The 17,500-nt window shown below is 49.1% G+C and overlaps 1 protein-coding gene across 1 annotated transcript in view; it reads right to left on the bottom strand.

Annotated features, from left to right (window-relative positions):
• CCM2L (CCM2 like scaffold protein) overlaps positions 1-17,500 on the bottom strand; it is a 29,898-nt gene that overhangs the window by 10,409 nt on the left and 1,989 nt on the right. Inside the window, exons 3-6 of the mRNA XM_070941145.1 lie at positions 8,338-8,521; positions 2,179-2,663; positions 987-1,122; positions 656-719 (exon numbers count right to left, since the gene is read on the bottom strand). Coding sequence (XP_070797246.1) covers positions 656-719; positions 987-1,122; positions 2,179-2,663; positions 8,338-8,521 — 869 coding nt within the window. The remainder of the gene's footprint in view (positions 1-655; positions 720-986; positions 1,123-2,178; positions 2,664-8,337; positions 8,522-17,500) is intronic.

Genomic DNA, 17,500 nt, shown 5'->3' with positions numbered 1-17,500 from the left:
ATCGAAGAAATAGTGGAATACGATCATTAAAGAAAGGATTTGAAAGGCTGCCCCAAAGAGGAAAGGGGTGTCCACCTATTCTCCAAAGCCCCTGAAGGCAGGACAGGAAACGATGGATGGAAACTCATCAAGGAGAGAAGCAACCTAGAACTAAGGAGAAACTTCCTAACAGTGAGAACAATTGACCAGTGGAACTGCTTGCCACCAGAAGGTGTGGGTGCTCCATCACTGGAGTTTTTAAAGAAGAGACTGGATAGCCTCTCGTGTGAAACCATATAGGGGGTTAGATTAGAAGACCTCCAAGGTCCCTTCCAACTCTACTCTGATTGGATGCCGAAGGAGAGACAAAATAAAATGCGAACGACAAAAATCAAAATATTTTAAAAATTATTTTAAATATTCAATTGTCCTGTGGAGAGTTGGACATGCCAAGTTGGCTGACCACACCAAGTTGTCCTCTTCTGTTCTGGGTCACGGTGGGGCTGAAAAGGGACATTTGGGGCCCGGCTGGCAATCCCCCCCCTCTTTTTAACAGAATCCCCACCAGGAGATTTAGTTTTGGAGGCAAAGAAAAAGAAAAAAGAGAAAGAAGAAGAAAGAAGAAGAAAAAGCAACGTCCCAACTGGACGTCAGCCGTCACAAGAGCGGGACTTACAAGGAGCTGCAGCAGCTGAAGTCGGCGTCATAACCGTACGTCCCATCCGTCCGACAGCTCTCACCTGGGAAAGGAGACCACAAGGTGATGAGGTTGGGCGGGAAAGATCAGGATGTTTGATTTTCCAACTTCAGTCCGTGTCTGTCGTCTCCTGTACAGGTAATCCTCGCTTAGCGACCGTTCAGAGGTATGACAGATGGACCCCCCCGCACAAAAGGCATTTATGACACAGTTTCAAAGTTCTGACAGGCACAGCTGTGTGATCCCACACTTTTTGCACTTTTGACAACCCAGCTCGCATTTGCGGCCATTTCCAGACATTTCGACTCACTCCGGCTGGACAGCCAAGGACGTTTCGGGGTGGAGGTGTAGTGGTAGCCAGCCCGATCCACGCACTCAATAGTTTGGTCGCCATAAATGATCTGGAAAACTTGGCAGATCAGAGCACACGACTCCTCGGCGGTATCCTGAATGATGAGCAGGGAGGGAAACAGTTATTGATATTATTGTTTTATTTATTTCTACCCTGCCTTTATTATTTTTACCAAGAATTCAGGGGGGTGAACATATCCAACGCGGATTCCTCTTCTTATTTTCCTCACAACAGCCTTGCGAGGTGGGTTGGGTTGAGAGAGAGAGGGACTGGCCCAAAGTCACCCAGCTGCCTTTCCTGCCTAAGGCGGGACTAGAACTCACCGTCTCCTGGTGATTGGCTCAGACTCACTCAGCTGGCTTAAATGCCTAAGGCAGGACTAGAACTCACCGTCTCCTGGTGATTGGCCCAAAGTCACCCAGCTGGCTTTCCTGCCTAAGGCGGGACTAGAACTCACCGTCTCCTGGTGATTGGCTCAAACTCACTCAGCCAGCTTAAATGCCTAAGGCGGGATTGGAACTCACCATCTCCTGGTGATTGGCCCAAAGTCACCCAGCTGGCTTTCCTGCCTAAGGCGGGACTAGAACTCACCGTCTCCTGGTGATTGCCTCAAACTCACTCAGCCGGCTTAAATTCCTAAGGCGGGACTAGAACTCACCGTCTCCTGGTGATTGGCTCAAACTCACTCAGCCAGCTTAAATGCCTAAGGCGGGATTGGAACTCACCGTCTCCTGGTGATTGGCCCAAAGCCACCCAGCTGGCTTTCCTGCCTAAGGCGGGACTAGAACTCACCGTCTCCTGGTGATTGGCTCAAACTCACTCAGCCGGCTTTCATGCTGAAGGTGGGACTAGAACTCACCGTCTCCTGGTGATTGGCCCAAAGATACCCACCCAACTTTTGTGCCTAAGGCAGGATTAGAACTCACAGCCTCCTGCATGTCTGTCTTGGGAATCCTGAGACTTTGAAGTCCCCCCCCATCTTAAAATGGTTGAGTTCAGGGAACAATGTTTTAAGGTGCCCCCTTTCTTTCCAAACTGAAAGCAAACCAAAGTTTTGCCCCCCCCCCAAATCCCCATCCCCGCTCCATGCGTGGGGGAACCGTCTGGATGACCTCTAGCACCCCTCTTGCTGCAGGGCTGGCACACTCACTCGGTTGGCCACGGCCAAGATGACCAGGTTGCAGTAGGCATCCGGGCAGGGTTCCTTGGGGTCCAAGGGGTTGCTGCCCGTGTGCCGGTGTTCCCAGCTGCCGTAGGTTCTCCCGCGCTCCCAGCTGCCCCCGGCTTGGCTGCCGTGGCGCCTCTCCCAGCTGCCGCTGTGGGCATGGCGGGGTTCCCAGCTGCCGAAGGCTCTACCGGTGCCACTGCTGGTCCGTTGTCTCTTCTCCCAGCTGCCCGTGGCCTGCTTGCGCTCCAGGCTCCCTCCGCCGCTCGGACGCCCCTCGGAGCCCCCTCGAGACATCCTCCAGTCCAGGCTGCAGATGGTATGGCGCCGTTCCATGGGGCAGCCCAGCTGCCGGGAGTCCGTGGGTCTCTTCTCAGCAGCGGCTCCTGCAGGATATTTCTTGTCCGGTTGCGGGATTCCGGGGTAAAGATCCAGGGTGCCACCTGCGGGGACCGGATCGACTCCCAGGCCTGGCACAGGGAGAAAGAGAAGAAAAGAAGGACCAAGAATGGCGATGTTAGCTAGTTTGGGTCGTGAAACCTCTGCAAGGAAACAAGCAGGAAGGACCCCACAGTCCCGCTCCTCCTCCTCCTCTCCGTAAAACTCATTCCTTTCTCGCACTGATGGCGTTCCCTAGTTAGGTAATGAAATGTCTTCAACAAAACAAGTCAGCTCAGAGAGCAGCAAGGACCTCATAATTCTCCTCCTCCTCCTCCTCCTCTTCTTCTTCCTCCTCCTCCTCCTGTAGGGTCTCCTGCTTGTGTGGGGGGTTGGACTAGATGACCTTTAAGGTCCCTTCCAATTCTGTTATTCTATAAGTATAAGGCAGGTAGAAAACCAAAGGCTGAGTAAATCTCCTCCTCCTCCTCCTCTCCGTAAAACTCATTCCTTTCTAGCACTGATGGTGTTCCCTAGTTAGGTAATGAAATGTCTTCAACAAAACAAGCCAGCTCAGAGAACACCAAGGACCCCATAGTTGTCCTCCTCCTCCTCCTCCTCCTCCTGTAGGGTCTCCTGCTTGTGTGGGGGGTTGGACTAGATGACCTTTAAGGTCCCTTCCAATTCTGTTAATCTATAAGTATAAGGCAGGTAGAAAAGCAAAGGCTGAGTAAATCTCCTCCTCCTCCTCCTCCTCCTCCTCTCCGTAAAACTCATTCCTTTCTAGCACTGATGGTATTCCCTAGTTAGGTAATGAAATGTCTTCAACAAAACAAGCCAGCTCAGAGAACACCAAGGACCCCATAGTCGTCCTCCTCCTCCTCCTCCTCCTCCTCCTCCTCCTCCTCCTCCTCCTCCTCCTCCTCCTCCTCCTCCTCCCTTCTAGGACTGATGGTGTTCCCTAGTTGGGTAATGAAACGTCTTCAACAAAACAAGCTAGCTCAGAAAGTGCCAAGTGAAGTAAGTGAAGGTTAACTGTATTTTTTTTTCTCTAGGGCATGGTCCCCAGCCCCCCACCCCCACCACGGGCTCTTCCACTCAGCCTCCTCCCCCCCCACCCCGACCCTCCTTTCCAGGCCCAGGGCTGCCCAGTTTAATGTGGCATTGCATGCTCGCACACATTCACAAATACACACACACATACCATTTCTTGCATATTTTACATGGATGTACGTAGCTTGCGTAGGAAGTTAGGACCCACCCTTCTCCTAGAAAAATGGAATATTCTAGGAAATATTTAAAAAGGCAGAAGATTTCCCCTAAAAGAGAAATAGAAATCTTAAGACCGAAACTCAGCTCCAGCTCCCTGCCCCCAGCAGATAACTTTGGTTATTTACAAGACAAAAGGCTGGGCCAGCTTATCTACAACACAAAAGACCTTCACTCTCAGGACATAATAGGATTAGCCCTCTACCCATCTCACCACATGGCACCTGAGAAGATGACATCACCCAGCAAGGCTCAACCAAGCCTGGGACTACAAAGTTACCCTTGCGTGGCCCCATGGGAGCCTGATAACCAATCAGAGTGTCAGCACTTCAAGCTGCATTCACTCTAGTGCTGACATAAGAAGGAGAAGCGGAGGCGTCTGGAAAGGGACGTTTGACTTTTCACCTACTTATTTTCCCTGGAGATAATATCCTCTAGGAGATGAGATGGGAGGGGGGAAATTCCTTTGAGCTGGAGCAGTAGATTAGGGGTAGAATGACTTGGAAGATGGCCAATGAGTGCAGGGGAGTGGGGAACGGAAAGGGAGGGTTTTGGGTCTGGAAGTCAGTGTTGGCTATGATGAGCCAGGATTTAGAATGTCGTGCTCAATAAATGGGAGTTTTTATCAAAGACTTTGTTTGAAATGCAATTTATTTGAGACGACCTCGAAACTTGACACAGAGTACATGCCCTTGCCACAGGAACAGGAAGCAAGTTCAAAGCCCAAGAAAGGGTATAAATATATCTCTCTCTCCTTCCCTCCCTCCTTCTCTCTCTCTCTCTCTCTCTCCCCCATGTGCTCAATTGCCCAGGACCTCAAGCCATGTGATCCTGTCCACCATTAAACCATCTTTCCAAGCAGTCTCCATGTTTCCAGTGTCTTTATCCCCACTTGGAACTGAACCCAAATGGACATTTCTTCCAACACTGGAGAAGAACCTCCCATCTTAACTCTTGTCTACGTATTCGGTTCCTATTTTGCCTAGTTTTTGTTAGCTTCCCATGTTCTTGCCTTATTATTATTTTTAAATATTTTAGTCTATTGCTTTTCGGATGTCGTAAGCCACCCAGATTTGCTCCAGAGTGAAAAAACGCCGTATAAATGGAACCAATCAAATAAATATTTGCAGAGGGGAAAGCGAGGAAGCGGCTTAGCAAAGGAGGCCACGGGAGGCTCAGCGGGTGGCACTTCGTGCTTCTGATGGCATCTGGGCACCAGAGGGGCGTCCTTGGCTCACACTCGCCGCAGCCAGGTTGCCATCCAACTGGTCAGGAGGCAGCCCCGCAATTGGGGGTAAGAGGCAGCCAAGCGATGCCTGCAATGGTTCAGCTGGACACCCCCCAAACCAGCTGGGTTTGGCATCAGGCCCTCCAGTTGGAGCGCCCAAACCTTCCTGTATGGGCGGAGTTGTATTCGAGTCCTGGCATCAGCCGTGCTCTGCAGACACCCTCGGCTCCTCTCTTCCTGCTGTCACCTTGCACCATCATCCGGACTGGAAAGAGGCTCAGGTCCCATAGATCCCTATAGGGACGCTGTCATTCTGGTGAGAGGGGGGAGGCTTAGGGGGATCTCTGTATCTCTGTTTCTATTTCTAGCTTTGCTTTGCCGTAACTTTCGGGACCTTGGGAGGGGTCGAGAAAGGAATGTGTCTGGAGCACAGGGATGAAATGCTCCCGGTTCGGACCGGATCGCCCGATCCGGTAGCGATGACAGCGGGTGGTTCGGAGAACCGGTAGCAAAAATCCCTGCACCCCCACCCACCCCCATCATGCCCAGCTGAGCCGCACGATCATCAGAGGCTTTTTTTTTTTTTTTACTTTTAAAAGCATTTTTTCTACAACCTCTTCTGATGAAAAAATGCTTTTAAAAGTTAAAAAAAATACCCTCTGATGATCGCTGGGATCGTCAGAGGCTTTTCAAAGCATTTTTTTTCTGCACCCTCTTGGCCGAAGAGGTGGTAAAAAAAAATGCTTTGAAAAGTCTCTGACGATCCCAGCTGAGTTGCCTGATCGGCAGAGGCTTTTCAAAGCATTAGAAAAAATCCTTTGAAAAATAATAAAAAAAAAAGTTGGCCACGCCCACCCAGTCACATTACCACCGCCCCCCCCCCCCCCCCAAGCCACAGAACCGGTAGTAACAAATTTTAAATTTCATTCTTGCTGGAGCAGCTGTCTTATCCCATCCCTGAAGCAGCGTTGCCTTCTTGAGACTTGCATTTATCACCTTCTTGGCCTGAGTTTCCCATGTAAAGTGACCAATTGTCCTCCTTTAGGGAGGACTGTCCTTCTTTTGTAAGTTCTGTCCTCTTTCGAAAAGTGTCCTCCTACATGTCCTCCTTTTCGATATTTGAAGACTAATCTGTAAAACTCCGTATTCGATCGACGCCGATCCGATCCGTTGCGTGCGATGTGACGTATTTATATTTGACATGACGATTTGTCAACGCTCGGTACATGTGCTCCGCACGGGAGAATTGTTTCGAGAGAGTGCGCCGCGCGCAAGTGGCTTTGTTTACTTCTTACCGAAACACGACATGGCACACACACACACATTTTTCTTCAATTTATTTATGTCCTTCTTTTGCTTTGCGCAGGTCGCCCTCGGGAAGTGAGGGGAGCCGAATGTCAGCTTGCAAAGCTTTCAAGTTGCCATGAGCAGGAGGGAGGGAGAACTGAAGTGAATTCCATACATTCTTTCTGACCGCAATCAGAAGGAGGGTGTTGGATTTCACAGCCAGCCAAAGTGGTTAATTGGAGAATGTGATTTATGACATGGCCAGGGAAGAGGGGAGAGACAGGGTCATAGGGGAACGTAAATCTACGTGGGATTAGTTCTACCTGCATCCGAATATTGCCGAAATGGTGCTCCTAATAAATGACTGTATTTCTTTTGAAGTTCGGCTCATGGCTCATGAATTAATTAGGGCATCTTTAGGAAACTTCACACTCCTTCTCATTGTAAAAAAGTTGGTCACCTTACCATGACATCGTCACACCCCGGGATTGGATTTGGGGTGGGGTCGGGACTCTGTCTGCAATGGTTTAATTTGATGTTTCGAGCGGGAAAAGTTAGTTCCTGCTTACATCCTCTTGCTATCACAACCTTCCAATGAAAGTTTCCTTTTGAAATGGTTTTCTTTTCAAGAGTTCTGCTTTCTGGAGAAGGCTGGTGGGGCAGGAGCTGACACTCAGGATGAATTCCAGAATTCCGACTTTTCATGCGAGTGCCTCTTCCCCACCCATCCGCTTTTCTTGGCGTTCCCCGACAGGCATCTCCGGAGGCTGGTTGACGGCTTATGGAGGAAGCTGCTGACGTTGGCACGGAAAAGAACGTTTGCCCCGAAAACGGTGGAGCAGGGTTCGCCTCGGGATGGGGAATTGCAGGAGAAGAAGTCCTGGATCTGGGCCTAATCCTGATGCTGTTGATGGTGATGATGATGATGAAGATCATGATGATCCTCAGCCTCATCCTGGACCTGACTTGGACCTCGAGCTGCTCCTGATTTTGGACTGGGACCTGAATCTGGATCTGGACCCGGATCTAGATGTGGACCCAGAGTTGGATTTAGATCTGGATCAGGACTTGGATCTAGATCTGGTCCTCATTGTAGACAGGACCTGGACCTGGACCAGGATCTAGATCTTTACGTAGATCTAGATCTGGACCTGAATCTAGAGCTTGACATAGATCTGGACCTGGACCTGAATCCAGATCTGGACCTGCATCTAGATCTGGATCCAGGCATGGGTGTAGATAATGGCTCAGGATCTAGATCCAGATCTGGATCTGTACCTGGTCCTCATTCTAGACTGCACCCGGACCTGGACTGAGATCTAGATCTATGCCTGGATCTAGATCTGGACCTAGACCTTGACTTCGATCTCTGTCTTAACCTGGACCAGGACCTGGATCCAGATCTGGATGTCCATCTAGATCTGGACGCAGACTTGGGTCAAGATAATGGATCAAGACTTGGATCCAGATCTAAGTATGAATCTGGACCAATTCTGAACCTGATCCTCATTCTACACCACACCTAGACCTGGACTGGGATCTAGATCTTTGCCTGGATCTAGACTTGACTCTAGACCTTGACTTGAATCTCTGTCTTGACCTGGACCTGGACCTGGACTCAGATTTGGTTCGGGATCTAGATCAGGACCTGCTCAGGTCTCAGATCAGGATAAGTTCCAGATCTAGGTCCAGATTCAAGTCTGGATCCAGGCTCAGGTCCAGATCTGGCCCAGGAGCTGGATCCAGACTTGGATCTGGAACTTGCCCTGATTTGAGACCTGAGCAGGTTCTGCATCTTAACCTGATCCAGATCCTGACCCAAAACACCTGCAAATTGGGGGCATGGGCGGAAAGAGTTAGGACAGGCAAGAGACGCAGCCAATCAAAAGGAACCTCTCCCTGGGCCAACCCAAGCGAGGCAGGGGTCTCTCCTTCCCGCCCACCTTCCCCCCTGATGCTCCTCCCTCCTCCTCCTCGTGCACCTGTCTTCAGCACCAGCAGGTGCAGCGCATCGTCCCTCAGGTAGGAAGCGGCAGCAATCTCGTGGGTGGGGATCCGAAGGATGAGCTCCTCGTTGTCCCGCCAGGTGAGCAGGAGGCAGCGGGCCGAGAGGCTCAGGATGCTGTCCTGGTCAGGTGTGGTCTGCAGCGGCAGCTCCTTCAGTTGCTGCGGGAGGAAAAGCAGGGAAAATTTAGGGAAAATTCAGCGGTGACAAAGCCCTGGCATCCCACGCCGAGCCCTCTTTGTGGTGTGAGAGGCACCATGTGCCACAGCCTTTTCCAGCCCCTCGGACAATCCTCAAGGGCAAAAAATCAGGGTTTTTTTTTGCTGAAAGATGCAGATGAGACCAAAAGGCCAAAGGAGCAGAGATTTCTCCTTGGATGGCTGCAAATTCCAAGAAAGAATAAAAAGAAATAGAAAGAAGAAGTGGCCATTTTAGGTCTGTCTAGATAAAAGAAAGACTAGAGGGGACATGATAGCAGCCTTCCAATAACTGAGGGGCTGCCCCAAAGAAGAGAAGGGTCAACTTATTCTCCAAAGGACCACAAGGCAGGACAAGAAACAACGGATGGAAACTAATCAAGGAGAGAAGCTGTTAGGAACTGGATCTAGCCCAATAACTCAAAGACATAGCCCAATTCTTTTCAGTAGTTTTATTGTTGATCTGTTGGTACTGGAGGTCACTGACCTTGTACCTTTCTCTTTCAGGTATACATGTGGAATCAACTGTGGAACATGTGGTTGGCCCTTTTGTACCCAGGAGGAGGGGTCAAGAGGTAAGGAGTGGTTACAGGGATTATGGGATATGTGGTTAGTTAACCCTTGAAGGACCGGGTGGTCAGGGAGAAGTAATAGTTAGGCATTTATCATGACAAAACCCCCTCTAAATGCCTAACTGGATACCAGGGGTAATGTATGCGCACATACAGGAAATACACAAGTACAGACATGAATTACAAGCAAACACGCATTTTTGACATTAGGTAAGCATGTTGTTTATGTGGTAGGGGTTTAGTGAGAATATCTGCTGTTTGCTCCTCTGTGTCACAGTGTACTGCTCTAATGAATCCTATCTCTGAAAACTGCCTGACGTGTTTGTATTTAATGTCAATGTGTCTAGAACGCTGACCTATGGCATCGGCCCTAGAGATCTCTATTGCTGCTTTGTTGTCTTCGTGGATAACTATTGGATATGAGGGTTCAGCCCAGATGTCGCAGAGCAGGTCATCGAACCATACTAAATTGTTTGCGGCCTTTGATAGGCAAACAAATTCTGCTTCCGTGGTTGATGTGGCCACCAGTTTTTGCTTTCCAGTGTACCAATGGATGGGGCAATTGTTGAGTAGTAGCACGTAGCCAGAGGTGCTTTTTCTGCATCCTATGTCCCCAGCCCAGTCAGCGTCAGCATAGCAGGTTAGCTTTGGTTTCTCGGATGTTTCTGGTTCTAGGCAGAGTAGGGCATCCGCGCTGAATTTTAAGTATCTGAGTAGTCTTTTGATGGCGTTCCAGTGTATTAACGTGGGCTTGCTTACATGCCTGGACAGTAGATTGACGGCTAAGGCGATGTCGGGCCTGGTCCAGTTGGATATGTATAGCAGTGACCCTATCGTTGATCTATACAGTTTGTTGTCTGTGAAGGGTTCAGATTCCTCATACATGGTCTTCAGGAACTCAGGCTGCATGGGGGTCTCGCTGGGTTTTGCTTCGGACATGTTGCATTTGGACAGCAGCTCGATGATCTTTTCTCTCTGGGAGAGGCGGAAGCCCTTGTTGGTTTTTATCACTTGGACCCCTAGGTACCTGTCAATCTTCCCGAGTGACTTTAGGGAGAAGTGGCTACCCAGGTCGGTGGCGAACTTGTCACATCTGTCCTTGTGTTTGCTGATGTACAAGATGTCGTCCACGTAAACGAGCACACCCTCGAATGTGTTGTTTTCTCTCCTCGTAAAGAAACATTTGTCGGCTGAGGTGGCCTCGAAGCCCATGGATCTGAGGGCCTTGGCCAGGCAGTCATACCACCTTTTGCCTGACTGCTTGAGTCCGTACAGGCTTTTGTTCAGCAGCCAGGTTTGGTCCTCGCCTTTGTTGTACCCAGGCGGCGCCTTGACGTATATTTCTTTGTCCAACTCGGCGTGCAGGTACGCTGTTTGCACGTCGAACTGGAAGACCTCCAAGCCTAGGATGGTGGCTATCACCAGGGCGCTTTTGACGCTCTCCGCCCTGACGGTTGGCGAGTAGGTGTCTGTATAGTCTTCGGGGTATCTTTGGGCGAAACCCTGCGCGACTAATCTTGCCTTGTATAGGACCTTGTTGTCCTCTAATGTCTTGACCCTGAACACCCATTTGGTTCCTATTGGTTTTTTGTCCCCTGGAACTTGGGCAGGTGAGTATACCTGGAGGTTCCTTAGGCTTTCCATCTCCTTCTCCATGGCAGACATCCATTTTTCTTTTTCTTCCTGGGGGAGCCCGAGGATGTCCTCATATGAGCTGGGCGTGAAATGGGTGTTGTGGATGGTCATAACGTAGTCCTCTAACTTCTTTGGTAGCTTGTTTCTGGTTCCTCTGATTGGCCTGCTGGGGGTTGGTTCGGTTTCCTGCATGTTGTCTGCCTCATTATCCGTTAGGTCATCTATCTTCAGTGAGGGGTGCCCTTCTTTCCAACCTTTGACGCTTGCCTTGCGATGGTTGGCTTTGTGCCCTGTGACCTCTCTGACCTCCCTTTCCCCTTGGTCATGCTCGAACGTGACCCTATTGGTTGGGATGTCATTGGAGTGTACCCTCGACCAGTTTGCGTTTTCGTGGAAACTGGCTGATCTGGAAACCACAAAACGGTTATTGTTGTCGACAAATCTGTAGCCCTTTGTGCCCGGTTCGTAACCCACGAACCTTAACCTTTTTGATAATTTTTCCCCCTTTCTTCTTAGCTGCCTGGGAATGTGGACATCAGCTGGGGCGCCGAATATGTGTAAGTGAGCAATGTTGGGCTTTCTGTTGTATAGCATCTCGTATGGTGTCTTATTGATAGAGCTTGACCACAGTCTATTCAGGGTGTAATTGGCGTAGTGTAATGCCTCTGACCAGAAATGCTGCCCCATCCCAGCATCCTCCAGGGCGCATCTCATCATGGTTTGCAACACCCCGTTTTTTCTCTCTGAGACTCCATTTTGGAAGGGGGAGAAAGGTGAAGAGGTGTAATGCGCTATGCCCTGCTCCCTCAGCCACCTTGTGAACTCTTTGGCCATGAACTCTGAGCCCCTATCGGTCATTATCTGCCTTATTCTCATGTTGTGTTGCATGTCTACTCTCCTGTGGAATTCTTTAAACCTTTGGAACACTTCATTTTTGTGTCTCAGGGAGTAGACATACCCGTACCTGGTGTAGTCATCTACAATCGTGAGGAAGAACCGCTTCCTATGTCCTACAGAGGGTTTCATTGGCCCTACCAAGTCCATATGCACCAATTGGAAGGGGTATTCCGTGGTTCGTTTGGATCCCCTGGGGATGGCCTTAACCTTGATCTTAGAACGCTTACAAACTGAACACTCCAAGTAGTTTTCGCAGTTCTTTACTTTGAGACCCTCGGTACATTCCGTCATTTTCTTTACAATGGGGAAGCTTATGTGTCCCAGTCTCCTGTGGAGGAGATGGGCGCAGTTATCATGCAGTGGCTTGCCGATAGATACGGACTTGCTTGTCTTCTCATGGCTACTTCCTGCCTCCTGCTGCACCCCCTCTGTTTCTGGATACTTATCTATCCTGTGGTTTGTGCTGGTATCAATGCCTTCTTCCTCTCTTGCATTGGGTGTGAAGTAGGGGAGTCCCTCGTGTATGGTTACCTTTCCTATCTCTTTCCCCTGCTTGATCAAGTGTGCCTTTCCATCTTTAAACTTTATTTCTATATTTGTGTCTCGTGTTAGCCTCGTGATGGCTAGCACATTGTGGGGAATCTCTGGTATGTACAGTACCTCCTTTAAGTCCCCTAGCTGTGTGATGTGTACGTTTCCTTTCCCCACTACTCTGACCTTGCTTTGGTTTGCCACCTTTATCTCTGAGTCTATTTTTGTGAGTGAGTCTAGCAGCTCTGGGTTACAGGTAGTGTGACTTGTGGCCCCTGAATCTAGAAGCCATGAGTTTCTCTCTATCTTGTGTTTGTCATCTGGGTCATCGTGCCTGATCCCGTACATGGAGCCAGAGCTACTCTCCCTGGAGTGGTCTCTGCGCTCGTGGTGTTTCTTGGGGTTGGGTGACCATCCTCGCCCCCTTTCCTTTGGGTACCTGCGTTCAGGTGACCTTCCCCCTCTACTGTCGTGCTGCCCCCTATCCCTATGGTTCCTGGGGCAATCCTTCTTTAAGTGGTTCCTCGATCCACAAGAATAACATTCTGAGGTATCCCTGGCCCTATCCTGGAAATCCACCCTCTTTGTGGGTCTGGGGTCCCCTTTGGCTAGTTGGCGTTCCCTCCTCAGGGTGTCCTCTGCAACAAGCTGACTGGTCAGTGAGCCTAGTGTGAGGTATTGCATGTTGAGGCTATTTAGTTGGGTCATGAATATGTCCCAGCTGCTATCAAGAGAGTTTATGATTATGCTTATCATGCTCTCTTCAGTGATGATTTCCCCCCTCTGCATGAGTTCTGTCCTTGCAGCATTCATCTTTAAGATGTGCTCACTCATGGGGACCCCTGCCTTATGCTTGGTGGAGTGGAACTCCCTGGATAGTCTAGTGGTGGTGGCTCTGCTTTGGCTATAAAACAGGTTACATAATTTTTGCATAATATCATAAACAGTTAGATTGTCCTCAATAGATGGATACATAGCGGATGGAATGGAGGTTAACATGATGCAAAATGCCCTGTGATGAATGCAGTCAATTTCCAGTGACCAGGGCTTTTGGGGAGGTTTGTTAGCTAGGAACAGTGCATTCTCTCTCATGAGAGCAACTCTTAATTGTTGGCTCCATTCTATAATATTACCCCCATCTAACTGCAGTTTTGGCAAATTGGCATAATTTGCCCCAGAAATGTTAGTAAGGTTACTTACTGGGGGGAGCTGTCCATGGTCCAAGTTGTGATTAAATTCACAATAAGGCTTTGGGATGTCTGTGGCCATTCTGTACTTGCTTGGATCTATGTAACTTGCTTCTCTTATTACAGGCAGGTACTGGGCATGCGCGAAGCTCATTCCGCGCTGGAGTCCATCGGGTGAGGTTCCTGTTGCTGGAGCTCCCAGGCCTAGGCCTAGGCCCGTCGGTGGGAGGCTGGACCCGCCTCCGGTGGGTCCGAAGATCCCTCCCTGAGGTGGACACCACTGCTGGATGGCCGGATCCCCGGCGAAGAAGGGCAGAAGGTGAGGGGGCGACGCGGTCGTAAGTCGAGGACTTTCGCGGGTCGGCGGCGCGGCAGCAGCGGAGGTCGTAGGTTGAGGACTTCCTGCTCCCGGCGGCTCGGCGGCAATGGCGGCGGCGGCGGCTGATCCTCCCTCGTGGTCGCTGGTCCCCTGGTCGCGTGGACTGGCCTGATGGGTGTCGTGGCGTTGGTGAGTAGCCGGTCCTTCTCTCTGCCTCGGGCCTCGCGTTGTCGGTGTAGCGGGTGGTGAGTTCGAGTCCTGCGGTTGACTTTCCTGCAGGGCGGGCGGTCTTTTGTGCCGGTTGCTGGTGCGCCGCGAGTTTTTTGTGGGCTGTGCCTCGGTTGCCTGGTCTCTGTTGGTTGTCCTGGCCTTCTTGTGCCCCCCGGGATTTTTCTTCGATTTATTGAGTGCCGCTGGAGGCTCGAAGGCAGAGCCTAGGGCAGCGGTGATGGTCTCGATTGCCTTTTGCAACTCGAGATCGGTGGGCGTTTTTCTTTTTGTTATTGCGATCTCTTCGTGGTCGCTTTCAGAGTTGGGCTCTTCGTAGTCACTTTCTGAGTCTCCCTCGTCTGTTTCGGGGTTCGGGCATTTTCGCGCCAAGGGATTCAAATCCTGGCTTCCCATTGGCTGGTGCTCGTCCCAAGATGGCCGCCGGGAAGGGGGCGCGGAGATGGATTCTGCCGGCTCAGGGTCATCGGGTTGGGGTGGCTTACCCTTTTTTGCTGCTTTTCTTTCTCTGTGGTCTTTGGGGCCTCGATCGCTGCTTCTTGTTGTTCGAAGAGGCTTTGAAGGTCCGCGATGAGGTTTTCTTTGTTGCTGTTTCCCTCCATCAGTTTCAGGATGGAGAGTTTGAATTTATTCATTTTCTGTGCTGTTTCTTCTTCCGGGGCGATGATTTCCTTGGATGGCCCCTCTTCATCTGATTGTGAGTCCAGGCTGGAGTCCTGTTCGCTTCCAGCTTCTGTCTCCTCCATGGCTGTGGCTTCGGTTGCCAAGCTTCTCAGCCATCTTCTTGGTAAGAGCTCTGGTCTGTGCTCTGTTTGCTTCTTCAGGATAGGTGTTGGGTTCAGTCATTGTCTGGAGTTATGGGCAACCGACCTCTGCTACCACTTTGTTAGGAACTGGATCTAGCCCAATAACTCAAAGACATAGCCCAATCTTTTCAGTAGTTTTATTGTTGGTCTGTTGGTACTGGAGGTCACTGACCTTGTACCTTTCTCTTTCAGGTATACATGTGGAATCAACTGTGGAACATGTGGTTGGCCCTTTTGTACCCAGGAGGAGGGGTCAAGAGGTAAGGAGTGGTTACAGGGATTATGGGATATTGTGGTTAGTTAACCCTTGAAGGACCGGGTGGTCAGGGAGGAAGTAATAGTTAGGCATTTATCATGACAGAAGCAACCTGGAATTAAGGAGAAACTGCCTAACAGTGAGAACAATTAACCAGTGGAAACAGCTTGCCACCAGAAGTTGTGGGTGCTTTATCACTGGAGCTTTGAAGAAGAGACTGGACTGCCATTTGCCTGAAATGGTATAGGGTCTCCTGCTTGAGTAGGGGGCTGGACTAGAAGACCTCCAAGTTCCTTCCAGCTCTATTCCTCTTCTCTTCTCTTCTCTCTCTTCTCTTCTCTTCTCTTCTCTTCTCTTCCTCTTCTCTTCTCTCTCTTCTCTACTCTACTCTACCCAACTCTACACCTCTACACTTCTCTCTTCTCTTCTCTTCTCTTCTCTTCTCTTCTCTTCTCTTCTCTTCTCTACTCTTCTCTTCTCTACTGTTCTCTTCTCTTCTCTACTCTACTCTTCTCTTCTCTACTCTACTCTACACCTCTACACTTCTCTTCTCTTCTCTTTCTCTTCTCTTCTCTTCTCTTCTCTTCTCTTCTCTACTCTTCTCTACTCTACTCTACACCTCTACACTTCCTCTCTTCTCTTCTCTTCTCTTCTCTTCTCTTCTCTTCTCTTCTCTTCTCTTCACTTCACTTCACTATCTCTTCTTCTCTTCTCTACTCTACTGTTCTCATTCTCTTCTCTTCTCTTCTCTTCTCTCTCTTCTCTTCTCTTCTCTACTCTACTCTACACCTCTACACTTCTCTTCTCTTCTCTTCTCTTCTCTTCTCTTCTCTTCTCTACTCTACTCTACACCTCTACACTTCTCTTCTCTTCTCTTCTCTTCTCTTCTCTTCTCTTCTCTTCACTTCACTTCACTTCTCTTCTCTTCCTTCTCTTCTCTTCTCTACTCTACTGTTTCTTCCTCTTCTCTTCTCTTCTCTTCTCTTCTCTTCTCTTCTCTTCTCTACTCTTCTCTTCTCTACTCTACTCTTACACCTCTACACTTCTCTTCTCTTTCTCTTCTCTTCTCTTCTCTTCTCTTCTCTTCTCTACTCTACTCTACTCTACACCTCTTCTCTTCTCTATTTTTCTCTTCTCTTCTCTTCTCTTCTCTTCTCTACTCTACACCTCTCCACTTCTCTTCTCTTCTCTTCTCTTCTCTACTCTACTCTACTCTACTCTATCTACACCTCTACACCTCTACACTTCTCCTCTTCTCTTCTCTTCTCTTCTCTTCTCTTCTCTTCTCTTCTCTTCTCTTCTCTACTCTACTCCTACTCTACCTCTACTCTACACCTCTATACTTCTCTTCTCTTCTCTTCTCTTCTCTTCTCTCTCTTCTCTTTTCTTCTCTTCTCTTCTCTTACTCTTCTCTACTCTTCTCTTCTCTTCTCTACTCTACTCTACACCTCTACACTTCTCTTCTCTTCTCTTCTCCTTCTCTTCTCTTCTCTTCTCTTCTCTTCTCTACTCTTCTCTTCTCTTCTCTTCTCTTCTCTACTCTACTCTACTCTACTCTACACCTCTACACTTCTCTTCTCTTTCTCTTCTCTTCTCTTCTCTTCTCTTCTCTAACTCTACTCTACACCTCTACACTTCTCTCTTCTCTTCTCCTTCTCTACTCTTCTCTACTCTACTCTACTCTACTCTACCACCTCTTCTCTTCTCTATTTTTCTCTTCTCTTCTCTTCTCTTCTCTTCTCTTCTCTTCTCTTCTCTTCTCTACAGCTCTACACTTCTCTTCTTTACTCTACACTTCTCTTCTCTACTCTTCTCTTCTCTATACCTCTACACTTCTCTTCTTTACTCTACACTTCTCTTCTCTACTCTTCTCTTCTCTATACCTCTACACTTCTCTTCTTTACTCTACACTTCTCTTCTCTACTCTTCTCTTCTCTATACCTCTACACTTCTCTTCTTTACTCTACACTTCTCTTCTCTTCTCTTCTCAATCTCTTCTCTTCTCTTCTCTTCTCTTCTCTTCTAAATAATCAAAGAGCGAAGCAGCCTGGAACTAAGAAGAAAGCTCCCAACAATGGGAACAATTACCGTAACCAATGGAGCTGCTTGCCACCAGAAACCTCCATCACTAGAGGTTTTTAAGAAAAGGCTGGACAGTCCTTTGTCTGAAATGGTATAGGGTCTCCTGCTTGAGCAGTGGGTTGGACTACTGTAGTAGACCTCCAAGGTCCCTTCCAGCTCTATTCTAATTGATTGATTGATTGATAATTTCCCTTTGTGTTAAATATATGTGAGATTACAAAATTTATTTCTAGAGCGGGGGTCTCCAAACTTGGTGACTATAAGACTTGTGGACTTCAACTCCCAGAATTCCCCAGCCATGCTTGAAGTGTGAAAGACCCCTGCCCTAAGGGCAACCCTGGGCATTTTGGTGCTCCCCCTCCCAGGGCTACATCCGGCCCTTGTCTATCCCCTATCTGGCCAGGTGAGGTCAATCAAAAATTAAAAATCA

This window comes from Pituophis catenifer, unplaced genomic scaffold, assembly GCF_029215685.1.
Source record: "Pituophis catenifer annectens isolate HBS135680 unplaced genomic scaffold, rPitCat1.0.hap2 SCAF_3, whole genome shotgun sequence".
Taxonomy (NCBI): domain Eukaryota; kingdom Metazoa; phylum Chordata; class Lepidosauria; order Squamata; family Colubridae; genus Pituophis; species Pituophis catenifer.
Note: the sequence above shows the minus strand (reverse complement) of the source record. Positions and strands in the feature narration are given on the sequence as shown.